The 22802-nt window shown below is 43.4% G+C and overlaps 1 protein-coding gene across 4 annotated transcripts in view; it reads right to left on the bottom strand.

The window, feature by feature from the left end:
* The window catches only part of LOC134608848 (growth factor receptor-bound protein 10-like), a 568153-nt gene that overhangs the window by 326997 nt on the left and 218354 nt on the right, over positions 1-22802 (bottom strand). For all 4 annotated transcript variants that reach the window (XM_063452029.1, XM_063452030.1, XM_063452031.1 and 1 more), the window contains one exon: positions 8213-8369. In XM_063452029.1, the coding sequence (XP_063308099.1) occupies positions 8213-8369 (157 nt within the window). The remainder of the gene's footprint in view (positions 1-8212; positions 8370-22802) is intronic.

Genomic DNA, 22802 nt, shown 5'->3' with positions numbered 1-22802 from the left:
TGTAGTCACATGCCTGATTCTGATTGGTCCAACAGGTATAAGCAGCTACTAGCACACATTTAAAAGGAGACTTGAGGTCAGTCTCCCTCCAGCCCCTGACGAAGGTGCATTACAGAAAGCACCGAAACGCGCGTCGGGTTTCTCTTTCCTTTCACTTATTTTTTCACTAGGGCACTGTCACTATGTGTAGGTAACCAACAATCTAAGTATGGTTCTACACATTAGATCACTCTAATTTTCACTTTCTTTATTTTTCACCTCATCACACTGGACATGTTGCCTGGGAGCAGTTAACTATATTCTCTTAGACTTAGTACTACAGTCCTGCAAGCTGTTTCAATTTCCCCCCCGTTTTTTTTCACATAATATGGGTAAGATATACTGAGAGCCTTAGACATTACAAGTAGGTCTCATTACAGTTATCTAGCCCTCATATGTGTGGGTATGTTTGCAGTTTTGAGCTGTTGATTATTTGCAAGACTACTTTTTTTTTTTTTGTAAATCTCTTTTTTATTGAGGCATAAAAGTTTGTGGGTACAGAATGTAAGAAGGGAGACAATAAAGTTTCATACAAGTCGGGAGTAATACAATGCCGTGTAACATTTGCTAGCCTCATTTTATAATTTTTTGTATACATGGTTTGCCATGCCGCAACAGTTACAAACAGTTAATTCGAGAAGCTTGAGAATTGTGGCATATGATGGTGCTGCACGTTTTTAAATGATAGACCAATAAAGAGGGTTCATATTTTGTGTACATTTGTTATATTAAGAGGATTGATTCACATGCTAGGCGTGTTTTGTGTGAGTCCTAACAGCTGGTGAGTCGTCTATGAGACGTTGGGTGTTCAGTAGGGATGTATCCTCGCTGCTACGAGTGTGAATATACCATACGCTGAGGTTGTGGTCATGGGGCCCTGCGGTTGTAATGGTCAGCCTGTGGACCAGTGTCGACGTGTGATGCAGTTTTATTATATATGTTGTGTTGGCCCAAAAGCTGGGTATCCCTTTGGGGGGGGGTGAGCGAAGGCCTTATAGTTATGGGGCGTCTAGTCACCGAGTGTATTGGGTTTGATTACTCGTTACCTAGGGAGTAGCGGGGGGGGGGGAGGTATGTGAAGGGGTTCGGGTTTCCCTCAGTGTCTGTGCGCGGCAGTAGCTTAACGCTCTCTATTTGTGAGGGGATTCGCCACTGCGGAGACCCCAGCCTTAGCTGTAGTGCCTGGGGACTGTCATGTCTCCAGAGGTTGTGTGAGTGGGGTACAAAAACGCAAAGGTGAGTTTGGAACAAGGGAAGGGAAAGATAGTAATAACATAGATTAAAGCATCATCAGTTGAGAGCCGTATATAAAGTCCCAATCAGACAGTCCTAAAAGTTAAGGGCCGGCAGGCCGGGCAAACAGGTCACCCGTCTGGCAAGTAGTCCTTCAGGTCGGGTCGTCTCTTGAGCTTGTTCCTGGTGCTACAGCTCCCGCAACTGACGATCTCGGAATGAAGGTTGGTGCGTGTATCGGGTCCCAAGTGGAAGTGGGGTTGGGTGCTCTCGCTTGTGTGCTTTCCGGTGAGTGATTTAGGCCCAGGGCCGTCAGGAACGGTGTTGCGTCTTCTATCGAGGTGAGTGTATGTAGGTTGCCATTCAGGGTGACTGTCAGGGATCCATTCATTCCCCACCTGTAGGTCAGGTTGGCTGAGCGGAGAGTGCTGGTCACAGGCGTGAGCGTTTTACGCCACAGGAGAGTTGCCTTGGTGAGGTCTTGATAGAATGTCAGGGATGCCTCTTCAAATCGTAGAGGTGTTTTTCCCTTAATCGCCGTCATGATCAGGATTTTGTCGTGGGCTGTGGCACACCGGAGAATGACATCTCTCGTCGCCATGGTGGATGCTCCCGCAGGACCTGGTAGGCGGTAAATTCCCGCAATGTTTAGTTTTTTGGCCACCGCCTGGGACAGGATGGAAGTTAGCAATCGTCTGACATAGTGGGGTAGTTCGTCTACCGCAACTGTCATTGGGATGCCTCTTACTTTAATATTGGTGCGGCGTTGGCGGTCTTCCATGGCCGTGATTTGAGCAGTGATGGCCCTATACTGGGACCGGACCTGTTGCACCGTAGTCTGGAGCTCGGTCACCTGCATTTGGATATCAGCAATATCTCTCTCCGAGGCCTGTACCCGGTCCGTGATGGCCTTCATGTCTGTTTTAATGGGAGCGAGTTCATTCGCCAGTATCTTATGAAAGTCCGATAACAGGACCTTCAGGTCATGTCTGGTAGTCGGTGTGCAGTCGGCGGGATCTGCAGGCGCCATCGGGTGAGTGGCTACCGATCTTTCAGCCCCTGTTTGCTCGTCTAGGTGTGTGGAGGCAATGGGCCGCGTGATAGTGACGGGCCGCTGAACTTATGAAGGAGCGGGTTGGGGTGGTGCTGGCCGCTGGAACATAGTCCCGATATCCCTGTTATCCGTCGCCGTGGTCTTCTGCGAGCGGCGGCCCATAGCTGGCATGTGGGCCGGGCTGTCGGGCGAGATGTGAGGGTAGCCGTCGCTCACCTGCCGCGTGAGCAGCGTCTCCAGGCCTGAGAGGGATAACGCGGGGTAGGCCCCAGTTCTCCGCTTCCGTCGTGGCTGGGTCTTTTGTTGAAAAAAGGGCATCTATCGCCTCAGGAGTCGATGCTCGTTGTAGCTGGCTGCTTTTGAGGTCAGGATGGGCTCTCGCTTTCGGGTTATTTGCGTTTTTGGGTGTTTGTGCTGAGGAGCTCGCAAGCATGGCGTCCGTGCAGGCTGGTGGTCAAGCTCCGCCCCCGCAAGACTACTTTTTAATCCTGTTGGCTCTATTTAGATAATTCCACAGACGCTAGCTGGGGCCTATAGAGCTTTGCAACTAAGTCTGCTCCCAGCCTTAAGATCAGTGTTTCTAGTCAATAGTTTACTTAGCAACTTGGAGCTAAGCTTATCTGCTGTCTGTAGCTATCAGAATTGACCTTCCATGATTAAAGTCTAATATCTGTAGCTTTCTTAAGACAAATCTATAAAGTACCCCATTGACCAAGATAGTTTGAGGTGAGCCATTGTGGCAAGATTTGACCACCTATTTTGTTATTTTTGCTAAAGACTCTTTACGGTCCTATCATTAATTGATTTGGTAATCCCACTCTTCCTACTTCAGTACTTACTATAGACCTCCGGATTTGGTATCCAGATGGTCTAGGTATTTTAAAAAGGTTTGGGGGATTGCCTGCTTCTTCCATCAGATTAGAAATCCCTGTTGTTATCCCTTTAATCTGAAGGGAAAATAATTTTTTTCCTGAAAATAGATTAGAGGGATTCCCTGCTCTAGTGCGTATGTCTACGTTCAGGGAAATTTCCCCCAACATAGACAAGCGCACCACAGGAGGGAATCCCTCTAATCTATGTTTGGGGATAGAATTTCCCAAACATAGAAAAATGCAGCAGTGCAGGGAATCCATCTAATCTAGGTTCCAGAAACTTTCCCAAAACATAGATTTGAAGGATTCCCTGCTCTGCTGCGATTGTCTGTGTTAGAGGAAATTTCCCCGAACGTAGACATATGCACCAGAGGAGGGAATCCCTCTCATCTATGTTGAGGGAAAATTTCCCCGATCATAGACCTGCACTGGTGCGCATGCGCCTCACTTACCGACCAATTTAGTTAGCTAGTTAGAATTGTGGAGAATAGCTTGCCTTTGCTAGAAATAAGTCTACGCATTAGATTGTTTATTACATTAATCTGGTAACTTCATTTGTTACCCAATTTTGTTTTTGGCACAAATATTATAAAAACAAAAACAAAACAAAAAAAAAACACAACTTCATATTCACAAACAAGCATGCAAATCTTGCTAGTGCTAACGAACCCAACCTAAAGGGACACCACTGCCCTAATACAAAACCAAAAAAAATATATAAAAATTAAAAAGCAAAATAAAGTAAAAATCATTGTTTAGTAGGGATACCACCAATAAAAACAAACAAATTTAATTATGCATTTTTTCGTTGGGGTTATATCTAAAAATGGCTAGCAAGACGTGTAGATTTATTATCTCGATCTCGTCTTCACCAATTTCTGTAACTCCTCTAATGTCTCCAATGTCCCCTTTTCCTCTGAGCACCATCTGCTGACCTTTAGAAGCATCATACCCCTTACCCAAATTACACCACACTTCAATCTTGCAGAAACCTCCACAGTCCTATGCCTAACCCATGCATGCTGGAAAGCTATTCCATGTGTCCACCACCCTCTCTGCAAAGCAATAGTTTCTGAAATTATTTTTAAACCTTTGCCCCTCTAATTTAAGACAATGTCCTCCTGTTGTGCTAGTTTTTCTTCCTTTAAATATACACTACTCCTTTACTGTGTTGATTCCCTTTATGTATTTAACGCATTAAGGACACAACTTCTGGAATAAAAGGGAATCATGATGGAATATTTCCATCATGTGTCCTTAAGGGGTTAAATGTTTCTATCTTTCCCCCTGTCTTGTCTTTCTTCCAAGCTTTATATGTTAAAATTCTTTAGCCTTTCCTTGTAAGTTTTATCCTGCAATCCATGAACCAGTTTAGTAACCCTTGTAGAAACATAGAATGTGACGGCAGATAAGAACTGTCTGGCCCATCTAATCCGCCCAGTTTTCTAAATACTTCCATTAGTCCCTGGCCTTATATTAAGTATAGGATAGCCTTAATTAGTAGAGGAAGGACCTAGAGCAATTCTCCATCAACACCTTCTATCTCAAACCTCCTACAATTCCACGCTCTACTCTCAACTAGAAATCATGGCTACTCCTACACTTAAATGCAGCTAGCGCCCCAAACTACAACCTTGGCACGCCAAGCTGACCCCATACCTCCAAAAAATGTTCCAGAACTTCTGAACATTTCCAGAGAAATTCTTATTCTGCATCTGATTTTCTCCACTATAAATTTATGCTGCGCTCCTACGGCTTTTCTCTTTCCTCTGCAAAAGTAAATTACATCAATACCCTAATAACCACAGTCTACTGCGAACCCAAATGTCTATTTCACACTCAACGCTTCTTCATCCTGTTGCTCCTCCTCTTTATGCCAACTTGACTGCCACAAACTTTGCAACTCTCTTCACTTAGAAGATTCCTACAATCAGGAAAGATATCTTGTATCTCTCACCTTCCCCTATCAATACATCCAGCAACCTCACTCTCTCTGCTGTTCTATGTTCGTTCACACAATGTTCTCTCGTCGCCCCTCTTGATTTGTGGCTCTGACATTCTCTCTGCTGTTTCTAACAGGATGGCTGCTCACTTCCTTAAACTCAACTTGTCCAAAACAGAACTTCTGGTATTTCCTCCCTCACGTGTTGCTAGTTCTGTTTCTGTCACCCTCCATGTTAATGGTGCTACCGTCAGCTCCACCTTGAAGGCTCGCTGCCTAGGTGTTCTCTTTGATGCCTGCCTCTCCTTCACCCCTCATGTCCAGTCAATCACCAAATCTTGCCACTTCCTTCTCAAAGACATATCTCACATCTGTTTCTATTTAATGCTCAACGTTAAATGGTGCTGGTCCATGCAACTATCATCTCTCGCCATAACTACTACAATCCATTTCAGTGGCCTTATGTGCTCCCAACTTGCCCCATTGTAATGAAAGAGGCACATATTTTCTGTGGTTGTCCAATTACAGACTTGTCAGGAATATAACCACGTCCCCTATATTATCTTTCCTTCCTGTTCCTTCTTGGATGTGCTACTGAGCAGACACGGGCTAATTTTTATCATGGTGAACTTTATAAGGTTTAGTTGTTATTGTCAGTTAGATTGTGGTTGCTGCTGTTTTAGTTATATTGTGGGTCATTAGTAGGTTGTTGTTGCTTTGTCTCTGAATAAATATTTGTTAAAGTAGACAGACCACAGTTTATATTCGTATGCGTACATGATTTATAGAGTTTGGTACCCTTCCACATTTTGGCGACCACTAAATAGGCGACTTCTATAACAAATGTTTGTGAGGCGCAATAAGACCACATTGATACATAATCTAAGAGCTAGAGACTTTATAGAATAGGATTCATTTTGTTGAAACAAATATACATATGTGTTTTGTTAACTGTTTTGAATTTGTGCATTGTGACTGAGAAAATATTTTGTTGCAAATTGTAGCATTTATAGGTTTAACTTTGTTTCTGCACAGGTTTCAAGTATTGGTGATAAAAAGGGGAAGATTGAATAGTTGCACTGCATTAGTACCTTTGATGTTTTGGCCATTTTTAATTGCCCATGTGCTGTATTGCATTGTATTGTCAGTTAGTTAGATTGTGGTGGTTGTTGTTTTAGTTTGTTAGATTGTGTGTCATTATTGGCATGTTGTTGTTGTTTTGTCTCTGAATAAATATTTGTTAAAGTAGATGGACCAGAGTTTATATGTGTATGCGTACATAATTTATAGAGTTACTTCACATCAAACTAAATGTAGGTATGATAAACATGTCACATGAATTGGCTTTGTTGGAAACAAGGAGGAAGACTTGATGTTTAACTGAATGCCAGACCAGGCAAAATTTTACTCCAACTGTTTTCATTAGGGTTAATGCAGCCTCTAGTGGCTGATTCATTGACAGCCGCTAGAGGCGCTTCCACGCTTCTCACTGTGATTTTAACAGTGAGAAGATGCTGGACGTCCATAAGAAAGCATTAAGAAATGCTTTCCTATAGTCACGGTGACGGTCCGGTGCCCAGGACCCAGACCGTGTCTGGGCGGCGGTGCAGGACCGGGACCCAGCATGCCTGATATTCAGAGTAGGAGTCACAGAGTGAATGTGGATTAGCAGGGTCTGGTGCAGGGTTGAGCACCAGCGTTTGTGCAGCCACATACCAAGACCCTGAATCAGCTTCAGCGGATACCAGGAACTAGGAGCTTGGAAATTAAGCAAACCTCCCAGGAGCTGAATAGGAAGGCTCTGCAGCAAGATTGTATCCAGTACTAGAAACAAGGCAAGACTAGAGATAGGCACCAAACATGAAAACAAGACAGAACTAATAGAACCCAGAACCAGAGAAGGATAGAAAGCTAAACCCAGAACATATACACAAGGCATGAGGAAAACATGAACATAACATGGGCATGACTGGACAGGACTGGACATGGACTGAAACAAGACAAGATAACATAGGCAAAACAATAACTAAGTATTATATATGATAATCATGGGGATTTAGTCACACTATATGATGATACATTGCATAAGCCTGCCAACAACGCCAATGTTCCCCATATCTGGCAGGTCCTACACTGCCTAATGTATGCTAAAACAACCAAAGAATACATATACAGCACTACCTGCAAGAAAGGGCAGAAGCCTTGAGGAGCTGCCTGCAGGATACTGAAACAAAAAGGAATGATGGAAAACAAACGGGTGTGGCAACATAAAACAAACATTTAAATGAATCCAAGAGACTGGGAAATCCAGGGACGGACTATAGGAATGAACCCAGAAATCCCAGCATAAAGAAAACCAGACATAGAATAAAAAAACAAAAAACCAAGAAAAACTAAACAAGAATCGTAAGAAGAGTACTGGATACCAGAAGCCATTGCCAGACATCTCCACAGAACAGAGCAGGACGTGACACCTATGGACCGATTGAATGCGCGTGCGGCACATTCAGCGAATGACGTTGGAAAAGGGAGGAGAGTTCCCAGCGCCGAGGGAGCCTGGCACTGGAGAAAGGTAAGCCTTTAACCCCTTCCTCCCCCTTCAGCCCGGCGGGAGGGGGACCCAAAGATGCTATAGAGCCAGGAAAACGAGTTTGTTTTTCTGACACTATAGTGGTCCTCTAAACCTGTTCCGCACTGACTGGAAGGAGAGAACTAGGGCACTCACAACTAAAAACCTAGAAACTTCCTTAAACAAATACATACATTTTAAAAGTTGTATAGAAAATTACAAGAACCAAATTATGAGGCAGACTTTATAATGAGGTTCTACAAAAACTGCAAAACACTATAGTGGTAACATTTAACAATGGAGTTGCACACGATACATTTACAAGTATGAGGCTAGCAGTGAATACAAAATGCAGAGTAACTTTTATTTTACATACCCCTCCCTCTGCTCACAAGCACAAAACACTTCTTAAATAAAATGGATCTGTTCAGTAAAATATGTCAGACTATATAGGAGAAACAAAGATCCAGACAAGTTGATCACCTTCCTTGGCAGTACTCTACCTAATCCTAGATGCGGGTGATGCTCCACTAGCGTCCAACTGTTATCATCCACGCAATGACTTTTGTAAACCAGTAGCTGGCAGAAGTCCCTGGCTGTCATGTCTGCTAGAACCTCCACCAGTTTGCTTGTTCCATCTTCACTAAAGATCTTTACAACCTGAAATAAAGGATACACTTAAAAGCCTTGCGTTAAAACATTAAACTACTAAATCCACAATCTAGCTCAGGGGTAGGCAACCTTTTAGCAGCACTGTGCCGAAATAGGATTGTGAGGTCACGTAGCGTGTTTTTTTTTTTTTTTTTTTTTTAAATTGAGGTGTGTAAGCTGCCATATTCTGCTTGTGCTAGTTATACTGCAGTTGCTTTGTATTATTGTATTTGTGCGTATATGACCTATTATATTGTATATGTTCATGACTAGTTTGTGGTATCGTGTAGGATACCTATGCATATGAGCTGTATATCGGGGCTGCTTGTGGAATTGTGTGTGTGAATGAATACATTGTGTATTTGGTAGTGTTTGTTAGTGATGTCCCGAATGGTTCGCCGGCGAATAGTTCCTGGCGAACATAGCGTGTTCGCCACAGACGGTCCGCACCCTATTCGTTATCATTGAGTAAACTTTGACCCTGTACCTCACAGTCAGCAGACACATCCCAGCCAATCAGCAGCAGACCCTCCCTCCCAGACCCTCCCACCTCCTAGACAGCATACAATTTAGATTAATTCTGAAGCTGCATTCATTTTTTTTTGTATTATTTTTTTTTGTGTTTATTATACATTATCCTCCATAGCCAGTAACATGTGTTTATTATACATTATCCCCCATAGCCAGTAACCTGTGTTTATTATACATTATCCCCCCATAGCCAGTAACCTGTTGTCATGCCTTAATTATGGTATCCTCTTACTTCCTGGTTCCACGGAGCTTAGCCACACCTCTTTATGACACGGTCTCCCTATTTAATCTGACCGCACCAGCTGATCGACGCTGGATTAATGAACTACGTTCCGTACTCACGAACCGGCTGCAACATCGTTGTGAAAGCCTCTGTTACCGGACCGGACTGGAAGACTTCAAGTTCCCTTCACCTTTCCTCATCCACGACTAAAGCTGAACTCTCACCATTCAGGATAAACCGCCTCTGAGGAGATCTCGGGAACCAATGTTCTATGTGCCGGAAGCTAAGTAAAACCTCTGTGATAAGCGTTGCATCTCAAAGCTGTTATTTCCTGTCTCCAAGGTCCTTCGTTAAAACAAACCCGTTACAGCTAACTTCAACTCATACTTTGTTTCAGTTAGCTGCATCTGTCTTACTTCAGTTAAAGTCTATGGAACAGCTATTGTAACTTCTTATCACCTAATTAATTAATACTACTAAAGGACTCTTTCTGATTCAATCATCGTTTACTACTTAAAGCTACAGTGCATATAATTGTGGACTTCAGTTATCGTTTACTACTTAAAGCTACAGTGCATATAATTGTGGACTTCAGTTATCGTTTACTACTTAAAGCTACAGTGCCTATAATTGTGGACTTCAGTTATCGTTTACTACTTAAAGCTACAGTGCCTATAATTGTGGACTTCAGTTATCGTTTACTACTTAAAGCTACAGTGCCTATAATTGTGGACTTCAGTTATCGTTTATTACTTAAAGCTACAGTACCTGTAAATTGGAATTAAAGTCAATACCTTTTACTTTTTATAATAAATATTCAAACTATAAGAAATCTGCAGTTGTGTTCCTTCATAACAAATGTTTAGACGTGACAGAATAATCCAGCCTTTGTAATGGATCCAGCAGATTTCGATTCTACTATAACTACGCTGAATCAAAGAGTTGATACACTAGCCCAAGGTGTGCAAGACCTGCAAGTTACTAACGAAAGAATTCTCACTTATGTCAGAGATCTACAAACTCATACTCCTCATACTATTCTGCACTCGGCTAGTGATCCTGCTGTATGTAACCCTGAAAAGTTCTCTGGAGATCGTTCAAAATACAGGGAGTTCCTCAACACCTGCAAATTATTAATTGCTTTGAAACCTCGATCTTATCCTACAGAAAGAACTAAAGTTTGTTCGGTTATTTCCTTTCTAAGAGGTGAACCTATGTCATGGGCCCATTCCTTTCTGGAAAACGATGACCCCATCTTAGACTCACTGGATGAATTTTTTGAAGCCATGTCTCTTCTCTATGAAGATCCTAACAAACAAGCTACAGCTGACTTAACAATCAGAACTCTACAACAAAGAAATAGACCCGTTGAAGATTACATTGCTGAATTTAAAAGATGGGCTGTAGAAACGCAATGGAACGACATCACATTGCGCAACCAATTTCGAATTGGTTTATCTGAAGCTGTAAAAGATGAACTGTCTAGAACAGAACTCCCTACTACTTTGAACGCTCTAATTCACTTATCAATCAGCATTGATAGAAGATTAAGAGAAAGAAAGGCAGAAAAAGCCCTTTTTCATTCTAAAGACTGAAAACCTTTTACTCCCTCAAAAGCTCCAGAAAAGACTTCCTTACTAAGTGAACCTATGGAAATAGGGGTAATAAGAAGTCCTCTCACTCCTGCAGAGAAGAACCGAAGACGTCAATTAAACCTATGCATGTATTGTGCCTCTCAAGATCATCTGGTTTCTGATTGTCCCTTATTAAAACGGACAAAGGCCGGTAGGCAAGCCTATACCTCTGCGATCTTCAGTGCACTCCCCTCAACACCGACCACTCCGTTCACACCTATATCCCTTGTAATACAGTGGGATACGGTGAGAATTGTTACTGAAGCTATCATCGATTCAGGTGCAAATGGGGTATTCATCGATTCAACCTTTGTAACAAAGAATAAAATTCCTTGTGTTCGAAAAACCATTTCTGTTCCTATTAAAGTGATTGACGGCTCCTTTATCTCCTCGGGACCGATTCTTCATGAAACCATCCCTCTAAAGGTAACCACCAATCATATTCATACTGAATTTCTAGTATTTGATGTTATTCCATCACCTCTCTATCCCGTTATAATAGGGATCAACTGGTTAAGGAACCACAACCCTCAAATTTCTTGGTCTCCTTTCTCTCTCACCTTTAACTCACATTATTGTAAAGAAACATGTTTACAGCAAATTCCTATTCTTCAAATCTCCAAAGAACCAACCATACCTTCTTGTTATTCAGACTTTTCAGATGTCTTCAGTAAAAAAGAAGCTGAAACGCTCCCACCTCATCGTTCCTACGATTGTCCTATAGACCTCATACCTGGTGCCCCAGTACCTTTTGGGCACATCTACCCTCTCTCTGAGGCTGAATTACAAATTCTCAAAGAATATCTAGATGAAAACCTACGGAAAGGGTTCATTAGACCCTCTAGTTCACCTGCTGCCTCAAGTATGTTTTTTGTAAGAAACAAAGACCAGACTATACGTCCTATCATTGATTACAGAGCCTTAAACAAAATAACAGTTAAAAATCGTTATCCTCTTCCCCTCATCAATGAACTGGTTGAACGATTGAAAACTGCTACCATCTACACTAAGCTTGACCTTCGCGGGGCATATAATCTCATCAGGATAAAGGCTAATGATGAATGGAAAACTGCTTTCCGAACAAGATATGGCCTCTTCGAATATCTGGTGATGCCTTTTGGCCTCTGCAACGCCCCTGCAACTTTTCAACATTTCATAAATGATCTCTTTAGAGACCTATTGGACGTCTGTGTCATCATTTATTTAGATGATATTCTCATATACTCCAACACTCCTGAGGAACATAGAAAACATGTCAGATGGGTGTTATCCAGACTCAGAACCCACAAATTATTCGCTAAACCCGAAAAATGTAATTTTCACGTCAAAGAAATAACCTTCTTAGGTTATGTTATCTCCCCTCATTCAATAGGTATGGATAATTCAAAAGTCGATTGTATCAACTGGCCTGTTCCCTCTACAGTACAAGAATTTCAGCGATTTCTAGGGTTCGCCAACTTCTACAGAAAATTTATTAAAAACTACTCTGAGATAGCTCACCCACTCAATCAACTTAACATTAAAAAACATCCCTTCAATTGGAACGAGAAGGCTCAAACTGCCTTCACTGAATTAAAGAGAAAGTTTACAACAGCTCCTATTCTTCAACTTCCAAATCCTTCATATCTTTATGTCCTTGAAACGGATGCTTCGGAAATTGCAATTGGAGCTGTCCTTTCTCAACACAAAACTCCTCAAGAACCTCTTCATCCTGTCGCCTTCTTCTCACGATCATTATCTCCTGCCGAAAAGAATTATCCTACAGGAGAAAAAGAATTATTAAGTATCAAAGTGGCTTTAGAAACCTGGAGACACCTTCTTGAAGGCGCTCAGAACTCTTTAATCATTTATACTGACCATAAAAATCTCGAATATCTTCACTCCAATAAAACACTGTCTGCTCGACAAGTAAGATGGAATCTCTTTTTTTCCCGGTTCAACTTCCAAATCGTCTTTAGACCTGGGTCTAGAAACAAAAAGGCTGATGCCCTTTCCAGGATCCATAAGGACACTAAAATTGAACCTCCTTCGCCTAAAGTCATTGGAATCTTATCTTCTCTTATTGATGACATTAAAGATCTCAGTGAAGATGCTCTCGAACTTCCTAAATCAATTAAATTATCCAAGAAAAACGGTCTCTACTACTTCAAAGACCGGATTTACGTACCTCCCTCTTTCAGAATTAAAGTACTCGAATTTATTCATGATTCTCCTCTGGCAGGTCATCCAGGTATAAAAAAGACCCTTGAATTGTCTAAAAGATACTATTGGTGGCCTCGTCAAGACCAAACTATTGAATCTTATGTCAAATCTTGTTCTGTATGCCAAAGATCAAAACATGTCCATCATCAACCATTTGGTCAATTATTGAATTTACCAATTCCTGAACGACCTTGGCAATCCATTTCTATGGATTTTTTGGTAGAATTACCTCCTTCTCATCATCATACCACCATTTTAGTGGTAGTAGAGCGCTTCACGAAAATGTCTCATTTCATTCCTTTAAAGAAGTTACCCTCATCCTCTGAACTTTCGAAAATATTTCTTGATAACATAGTTAAACTTCACGGACTGCCAGACGAAATCATTTCAGACCGAGGAACTCAATTTACCTCCAAATTCTGGAATGCATTATGTGCCACTCTTCATATCCAACGTAAACTATCATCTGCATATCATCCTCAAACAGATGGACAAACTGAAAGAGTCAACCAATGCTTAGAACAATATCTACGATGTTATTGCTCTCACTTACAAGACGATTGGATAACTTGGTTACCTATGGCAGAATTCGCATATAATAACTCTTTTCATACCAGCAGTAAAATGACTCCATTTCTATCCAATTATGGATTTCATCCTTCCTCATTTCCTGCTCAGACTGTTTCTTCATCTAATCTCTCCGATTCGAATCAAATCTCTCATATGTCCTCTTTATTCAAGAAATTGCATGAGAATCTAGAATTGGCCTCCTCCAATCAAAAGAAGTTTTTTGATACAAAAAGACAACCTTCACCTTCTTATAAAATCGGTGATCTTGTCTGGCTTTCCTCAAAGAACATCTCTACAAATCGTCCATCAAAGAAGTTAAGTTCTCTTTTTCTTGGTCCTTTTCCAATAATATCGGTTATCAACCGTAATGTTGTTAAATTGAAACTCCCACCAACTTTAAAGCTACATCCTGTTTTTCATGTGTCCTTGTTGAAGCCTCATCATCCTGACCCTTTCCAAAGAAATGTCACTACTTCTCCTGATCCCATATTGGTCCAGGGTGAAGAAGAATACGAAATTCAAAGTATACTGGATTCAAGGATCCATCGTGGCTCCTTACAATACCTCATCAGATGGAAAGGATATGGAATTGATGAAGATACATGGGAAAACTCATCTGTCGTTCATGCTGACAAATTAATTTCCAAATTTCACAAGCGTTACCCTTCTAAGCCAAGTCAATAGCACCCAGAGGTTGCTCATTAAGGAGGGGATACTGTCATGCCTTAATTATGGTATCCTCTTACTTCCTGGTTCCACGGAGCTTAGCCACACCTCTTTATGACACGGTCTCCCTATTTAATCTGACCGCACCAGCTGATCGACGCTGGATTAATGAACTATGTTCCGTACGCACGAACCGGCTGCAACATCGTTGTGAAAGCCTCTGTTACCGGACCGGACTGGAAGACTTCAAGTTCCCTTCACCTTTCCTCATCCACGACTAAAGCTGAACTCTCACCATTCAGGATAAACCGCCTCTGAGGAGATCTCGGGAACCAGTGTTCTATGTGCCGGAAGCTAAGTAAAACCTCTGTGATAAGCGTTGCATCTCAAAGCTGTTATTTCCTGTCTCCAAGGTCCTTCGTTAAAACAAACCCGTTACAGCTAACTTCAACTCATACTTTGTTCCAGTTAGCTGCATCTGTCTTACTTCAGTTAAAGTCTATGGAACAGCTATTGTAACTTCTTATCACCTAATTAATTAATACTACTAAAGGACTCTTTCTGATTCAATCATCGTTTACTACTTAAAGCTACAGTGCATATAATTGTGGACTTCAGTTATCGTTTACTACTTAAAGCTACAGTGCATATAATTGTGGACTTCAGTTATTGTTTACTACTTAAAGCTACAGTGCCTATAATTGTGGACTTCAGTTATCGTTTACTACTTAAAGCTACAGTGCATATAATTGTGGACTTCAGTTATCGTTTACTACTTAAAGCTGCAGTGCCTATAATTGTGGACTTCAGTTATCGTTTATTACTTAAAGCTACAGTACCTGTAAATTGGAATTAAAGTCAATACCTTTTACTTTTTATAATAAATATTCAAACTATAAGAAATCTGCAGTTGTGTTCCTTCATAACAAATGTTTAGACGTGACACCTGTGTTTATTATACATTATCCCCCCATAGCCGGTAACCTGTGTTTGGGGGGGTGACCTAATGTCCTCCCCCTGGCCCCCACCCCTGAGCGGTGGGTGGGAGCCCTAAACACAAATTGGAGGGGGGACCTAATGTCCTCCCCCTGGCCCCCAGCCCTGAGCGGTGGGGGCCCTAAATACAAATTTGGGGGGAGGACCTAATGTCCTCCCCCCTGGCCCCCACCCCTGAGCGGTGGGTGGGGGCCCTATACACAAATTAGGGGGGACCTAATGTCCTCCCCCCTGGCCCCCACCCCTGAGTGGTGGGTGGGGGCCCTAAACAAAAGTAAGGGGGGAGGACCTAATGGGAGGTCCCCCCCCTTATTGTCAGTTTTAGGGCTCCCACCCGCCGCTCAGGGGTGGGGGCCGGGGGGGACAGTAGGTCCCCCCCCCTTATTGTTAATTTTAGGGCCCCCATCCGCCGCACAGGGGTGGGAGCCGGGGGGGGCAGTAGGTCCCCCCTTATTTTTAATTTTAGGGCCCCCACCCGCCGCACAGGGGTGGGGGCCGGGGGGGACAGTAGGTCCCCCCTTATTTTTAAATTTAGGGCCCCCACCCGCTGCACACCGGTGGGGGCCGGGGGGGACAGTAGGTCCCCCTTATTTTTACTTTTAGGGCCCCCACCCGCCACACAGGGGTGGGGGTCGGGGGGGACAGTAGGTCCCCCCTTTATTTTTAATTTTAGGGCCCCCACCCACCGCCCAGGGGTGGGGGCCGGGGGGGAAGGAGAGTAGGTCTCCCCCCCCCCCTCAACCACTATTGTGGCCAGAAAGAGTCCCTGTGAGTTCGGTCTTCAGCTGTCAGCTGAAGCCACTCCCACAGCAGTGCTGACAGCCTCAGCACACAAAGCGCGTTCACAGTGCTTTGTGTGCTGATAGCCCGTCTGAAGTATTCACCCATGCGTGAATACGTCAGACGTGAGGCCTTTTTAGGGCCTCTGAACTCGGAAGTCCCTCAGGTGGCCGTCTGATTGACTGCAACAAGAGGTGTTCCAAGCTTCCAATGTAAACACTGCATTTTCTCAGAAAATACAGTGCTTACAAGAAAAAGGCTGCAGGGAGCTGTAGCACTCACCTGAACAACCTCATTAAGCTGAAGTTGTTCAGTTGAGTCAAATTACACAGCGTGGGAAGATTCCACAGAATTTTCCCACGCTGTGTAAAATGACACAGAGCACTCTGATTGGTGGATTTCTGACAGATAAATGTAGAGACTTGGTGGGGGCCAGGGGGGAGAACAATAGGTCCCCCCCATTGGTATTTAGGGCCCCCACCCTCCGCTCAGGGGTGGGGGCCAGGGGGGAGGACATTAGGTCCTCCCCCCCTTACTTTTGTTTAGGGCCCCCACCCACCGCTCAGGGGTGGTGGCCAGGGGGAGGACATTAGCCCCCCCAATTTGTGTTTAGGGCCCCCACCCACCGCTCAGCGGTGGGGGCCAGGGGGGAGGACATTAGGTCCCCCCCTTATTCTTGTTTAGGGCCCCCACCCACCGCTCAGGTGGGTGGGGGCCCATCACTATTGTGGCCAGAAAGAGTCCCTGTGGGTTTTAAAATTTGCCTGCCTATTTAAGTCTATGGCTGTTCGCCGGGTTCGTGAACATTTGCGGAAGTTCGCGTACGCGAACAGAAAATTTCATGTTCGCTACATCACTAGTGTTTGTATGTGTGGGGCTGTTTGGGGTATTGCATATGAGGCTGCATGTGGGGTTGTGTGCAGGTTTGTGGGTTGTTAGTTGTGTTGAGTTGGTGCGGATTGTGTGTTGTGTTTGTGTGTGGGTTGTTCGTATTATTTGTATGAGAGGAGGGTTATTCTGCAGCTCTGTTTGTATCTAGCAGTGTGGGTGGCTTCCCTGGGTCCCAGTGGGGACAAGGCTGGCCAGGTACAGGAGCTGCAATAGCAGCTTCGGGTCGCTCTACTCCAGTGTGGATTCCCATTCACAAGTGTTGGAATGAAGTGATCTGAGATCACTTCCTCTGTGTGCTTCAATGCATAAATTGAGGATTGTCCTTCACCACCTTTTCATATTAGCAGATATCTGAAGTTTCACTGGGACTCCTGATAGGCCAGAGCATGTTTGGCTAGCAGCCTTGAGTGCCATGCAAAGACACCTTGCGTGCCGTGCGTTGCCTACCCCTGCTCTAGCTGTAAAAAAAAAAAAAAAATTACAAACTATTTTACAATAGAATATGGGATTTATGTAGTCAGACAATTTTGATTCATGTAAAGTAATTTATTTCAAGTAAAATTATATAGGGAGATTATGAAATCCTGTATTATTCCCTGCACTGTACTATTATGAGACATAATCCAGGAATCCACCTCCCCCCCCCCTTTTCCTTTTTAACATAATTCTTATAAACAAAAGGTAGGATCAATTGCCTTTAAAGACAAGACTATTTTAGACTATTCAGCCATCCTAGAAGAATTAGCCATGTTAATAAAGATTTTCAGGCTATAGTTAAATATGCAAATCATTCTCTTTTACATCTGACTGGCAGATGGAGAGTGAGTTCTACAACCTATTAATAGGTTTATCATCATTAAGTCAGGTAATCAAAAATTTTTCTTTAGCACAATGATTGATGCACGGTGTGCATGCATAATTACCAAACTAAATATTCCCAGATATTCATATATACACAAATACATACAAATGCACAAACACGTGTATCTAAATACATGCATGTCAATAGGAGGGAAAATCACAGAAAGGTATGAATATGCATTTAAATTTGTTGTACAGCTAAACAAACATTTATATATGCACATAATATTCACATGTGAACATACGTATATCATCATATAAACTAATGCACCCACCAAATACAAAACAAACTATTAAGCTAATTGGGATAATTTATCATGGAAAAATCTTACCTCTACTGCATGTAAAAGGGAGCAGTCAGGAGAACAAGATGGCATTTTTAGTACTAGCTTGCCTCTTGAAAGAGTTTTTTTTTTTTTCCCCCCTCTCTGCTTTCCAAGCCCCTTTTGCAGACTAAAAGCTGAACACTCAGGGTGGAATATACACTGAACAGATTACAGTACTATACCTGTCAAGTAGCCAGTCTTACATGGCACTGTTCCTGTGGAAAGGCAAGTAACTCTTTCATAGAACCACTCAAAGGGTTACACAGTCAGTCTTTTAGGTAGTGAATTAAGCCGCATTTTGCAGACCAATGGTAGTTCCTTCTTGGACTGATGTAATCATTTCCCCACACACTCTTGCAGCTCTTCTCTTTTTGAAGCATACACTGCATAAATAAAAACACCTAACCTTGGGGGAAATTATCTGTTATGACCACCCACCACAACTGTTAATATCCAAAACTCCCAGTTTAAAAATAAAAAAGTTAAATATAAGAGAAAAAGGGGAGATGGGGGCATTTTTCTGCCAAAAGCACATGTGAAGTCTGAATCCTGACTATTGTGCCAAACTACTCACACAATAACCCTGACTGGAAGCAAGTATCATCCAAACGAAAGTTGTGCACTTGAACTTTTTGTCTGATATCTTTCTTCCCCCTACCCAATGTAGCCAGGAAAAGATAAGTGCACTAAAGATGTTTTGGTGCTTTTGTTTCTCTTGATTTGCCTCAAAAATATAACAAGTTAATATAACAATACATTAATGTTTGCTTTTTTTTTTTTTTTAAACCATTATTTTAAAATGTAAAGTCAGAATAGACAAAATGGAAATGGAAAAGTCATCTATTATTTCAGTTCAGTTACTTTGGTCTTAAATTTGAAATTTAGTAAATAATCCTGTATGTTTATATACACGTTTAGAACAAAGTAAAAAGACTAATTTGTCTAGGACTTTAAGCCCAGCTAAAGGTGCATAAAATCTAGTACATAGGCATGGAATCTTCACAGACAAAACATTAACATTGCAATCGATCATGGTGAATTGACTTTAAAGAGATACTGTTAGGGGTATGTCCTTGACATTGGTTTGAGCGATAAATCTAAAAATGCTGCCAAACTCCTGTGTTTATTGATCAGCTACCATGGTGACAAAAATAAGGAAATTTGCTTATTTCACCAACGTACTTCTGGACCATAATATCACCTCTCAGGCTTACCCACTCATTTGTCTGGCGTAATGGAGTGTTATTTTTTTTTTTTATTCTTTATTTTTGTACTCGACAAGGACGAGGGAGCCACTGACACCTCGAAACATGGGGCTTGCGCAGAAGCCAGGTTCAAGAAAGGTCAAGCTCTTACATATAGGTAACAACATCAAGCGATATTATACATCCTATGTCAACTTTTAGTAACCCACCCTTAATCTAGTATATCAGGTTATCATTTCTCTAAGCATATTTGTCTGGTATTGCAAATGTACCTTAACCGTGTTGCTTGCGCAGAAGTTAGCTCTTTGCGCGCGGTCTGTATAAATTTGTACACATACCAAGCCTGGCATAATGGCATTCCCCCTCACAACCCGGTCCCAGATCGCCCATGGGTTGCCTCCCTGTCGAGAACAGTTTTGAACTTTTAATTGAGCCCATTATTAGGATTGTCAAAACTCTGTGACACCCAAGTAGGGTAGCCAAACGGTTCCGCTGCACCTTCCAATCCTTCAAACAGGCTAGAGAGAAAAAAGGAAGAGTGTGAGAAAGAAAGAGAGAAGAAAAAAGGAAAAGGTCCGGATAGAAGAGAAGAAGAAGGGGCTTGACCGCCGAGAGTAATGGCCGCTTAGGCAGAGAGCTCTGCACCCTGAAAGGTCCGAAAAACCACGCCAGACGCAGCACACCCGCTCACCAACACCCAAAATTACCTGCAGCGCATCAGAGAAGGGTCCGGAGATGGCACATCAAAAAAAAACCCGTCAAAAAACAAAGAGACGGCACCCCATCCGTAGCCGACCTCCTCACAACGCCCAGGCCGCAAGCGCACAAAGATGGCGGCGGTCACGCGAGCGCGGATTCCCCGAGCTCCCCGGGCACCAGGGAAATGAATGTCCCGCCACAACAGGCTACCATCTCGGAAATAATGCGCTCACTCGCAGAGGTAAAGCACTATCTTACAGGCGAGATCGAAAGATCGTCAAGGGAGGTAAAAGCCGAAATCCAAGCTGTGGGGCAACGCACTGAAGCCCTGGAATGGAGGATGGACCATGTGGTAACGGCCCACAATGAGACCGCTTCTGCCACCAACACCCTAATATCCAAAGTAGCCGAATTAGAGGCAGAAATAGAGGACGCTTCAAACAGGTCGAGAAGAAACAACCTGAGAATAAAGGGTCTGTCTGAACGAATTAAAGACACAGACATCCAGAAGGTACTCACAGACATGTTCAAAACGCAACTGCCAGCTATCCCTGATCATATGTGGGTAATAGACAGGGCGCACAGGGCACTGAGGGCCAGGGGACCCCCCAACGGCCTACCCAGGGATGTGATCATGAGGTGGCACTTCTTCTCCACCAAGGAAGCCATCATCAAAAGTACCAGACACCACACATACACTCTCGACGGCACCGCACTCCACTTATATCAAGACATAGCACCGACCACGCTTGCCAGGCGCAGAGAGTGGAAGCCCATTGCAGATCTCATCAGAGCCAAGGGCCTGAACTTTGCCTGGGGACACCCCTTCAAAATGCTAGTGTTTAATGGGCCAAGGCCGGCCGTACTACTGCCCACTGCGGACCCCAGGGCCTTCCTGAGGGACATAGGCATTGAGGTTCCGGCAGACTTCCATCTCCCCCAGAGGGGCACCCAGGCGCTAGGCCTTCTACCCAGAGACGGCAAAGCGATGGACGGTAACGCACCTTAATGGTAGCTCAAACACCCCCTTTCCATCGAAGAGTCCTCAATCTACAATCAGCGGACTATAACAACCCACAATACACCCCAAATCTGAGATATAACCAAAAATGAAACCACAAAGTAAAAACAAAAAAGAGACTCATCGACGACCACCAGCGACCCAAACAACCCCACCATGAACCACAAGAAAAAACAGACATGCAGGTCAAAACCGGACAACAGCGAGCTCCAACAAAAAAGAGAAAACAGTAAATCAGGGGTAGACAACAAGGAGAAAGTAATGAAAAAAGACAATAACATTATAGGGGACCATAAAAGAAAAACCAAAGACATACAATGAACACCAGATAGTCTACCTAAAGATGTGGACGTCACACTATAAAAAACCCAGAAGAGAAGGAAGGTCAGCAATTAAAAACTATACACAAAAGGAAAGAATGATACAAGACGGGTAAAAAAAAAAAGATAGAGGGGGAAAAAAGAGAGGGAAGAAATATTTCAAAAAAAAAAAAAAATGAAAAACACCTCTAACCAAAAATTACCTAAAAATACATACAAAAAAAGAAAGAAAAGTAAAATGCCAACTACCAAAGTTCGACTAGTCAAGGTGGTAGTATTATACCTATGACCGATACGAACTGAAGCACTCAGGTGCGGAAACAGACGGAAGCAATCAAGAAGAAATAAAAGGCAAGCAACCGTTTAAACCCCAGCGGACAGACAAGAAGGACGAGGGAGCCACTGACACCAAAAAGCATTCACGCTAATTCCACCGCTTTAAAAACTTTATCAGTAGATGGACTTCATCGACGAACAAGAATGTACAGGCAGTATTGGCCAAAAGGACTACCTAAACATGTGCTCCTTAATATACACAGTCCCTCCCAGAGCACGAAACTGACTGCAGTACCCGCCTCGCATCCAACCAGACACGCAAGTTTCCACCTTATGTTGTATATTTATGCCTATGCTAAAGGGGGAGGGGGGGGCAGCTCAGGCTAGCGGCAGGGTAAGTGGGCCCAGGGAGAGGAGCAACCAGGCACACACCTCCTAACTCACACCCAACCCGCAATGGGAATCACACACCTCCACGCATTATTAGCAATAGGCCCCCACCACAAAGGGGCACAGGAACCGGCTGGGCCCGAGCGCAACCGACATTATAAGGATTTGAGGAACCACCCCCTCAGTAGCCAGGGCACTCTAGTATGCTTGGGATTAGGGGCCTGCTAGTTAGCCAACGGCAGAGATGTATTACAAACTGAACCCTCTACACAAACTACATAGTGGGGACAACCAAGGAATGGTAGATTAGGCAGCCATAATTGAAAAGAAAAGGGGTGATTTTTTTTTTGTATTTCTTTTTTCTCTCTCGCTATCAACTTGATTTTGTTAAACTTTATGCTTTAATACCTGTTGTACATAATGTTGTTGATAAATGTTGTATGTGACGTGACACACACGGACGACCTGACTCACGAACGCTGACGCGACCAACAACGTGGGTGACGAATAACTTTGCTACACGGACCGACATCAGGGTGCTCGGCGATTGATTGCCCCCTCCGCGCTAACACAAGGTACCGCGGGGCGGGTAGTCACCCCCTGAGACACCCGGCACTACTTGATAAGACCGGGGTGCTTCCCCGAATAAGGTAGCTTCACCAATTACCTCCCCCCCCTACACTACCCTCCCCTAATCTCCCCCTCCTCACCCTCCCACCCCACCCCCTACATACCGGCCCGGCCCAGTATTAGGCCCGAGACTTGTGGACCCCAAGGGAACCACCCAAGAGACAACAGGACTCGAAGGGGCGCACGGCGGGCGGTACATAGACTTGCAGCACTCGTGAAAG

The sequence above is a fragment of the Pelobates fuscus genome, chromosome 4 (genome assembly GCF_036172605.1).
Source record: "Pelobates fuscus isolate aPelFus1 chromosome 4, aPelFus1.pri, whole genome shotgun sequence".
Lineage (NCBI taxonomy): Eukaryota > Metazoa > Chordata > Amphibia > Anura > Pelobatidae > Pelobates > Pelobates fuscus.
The sequence above is the reverse complement of the archived record's forward strand: the minus strand, read 5'-3'. Positions and strand labels throughout refer to the sequence as shown.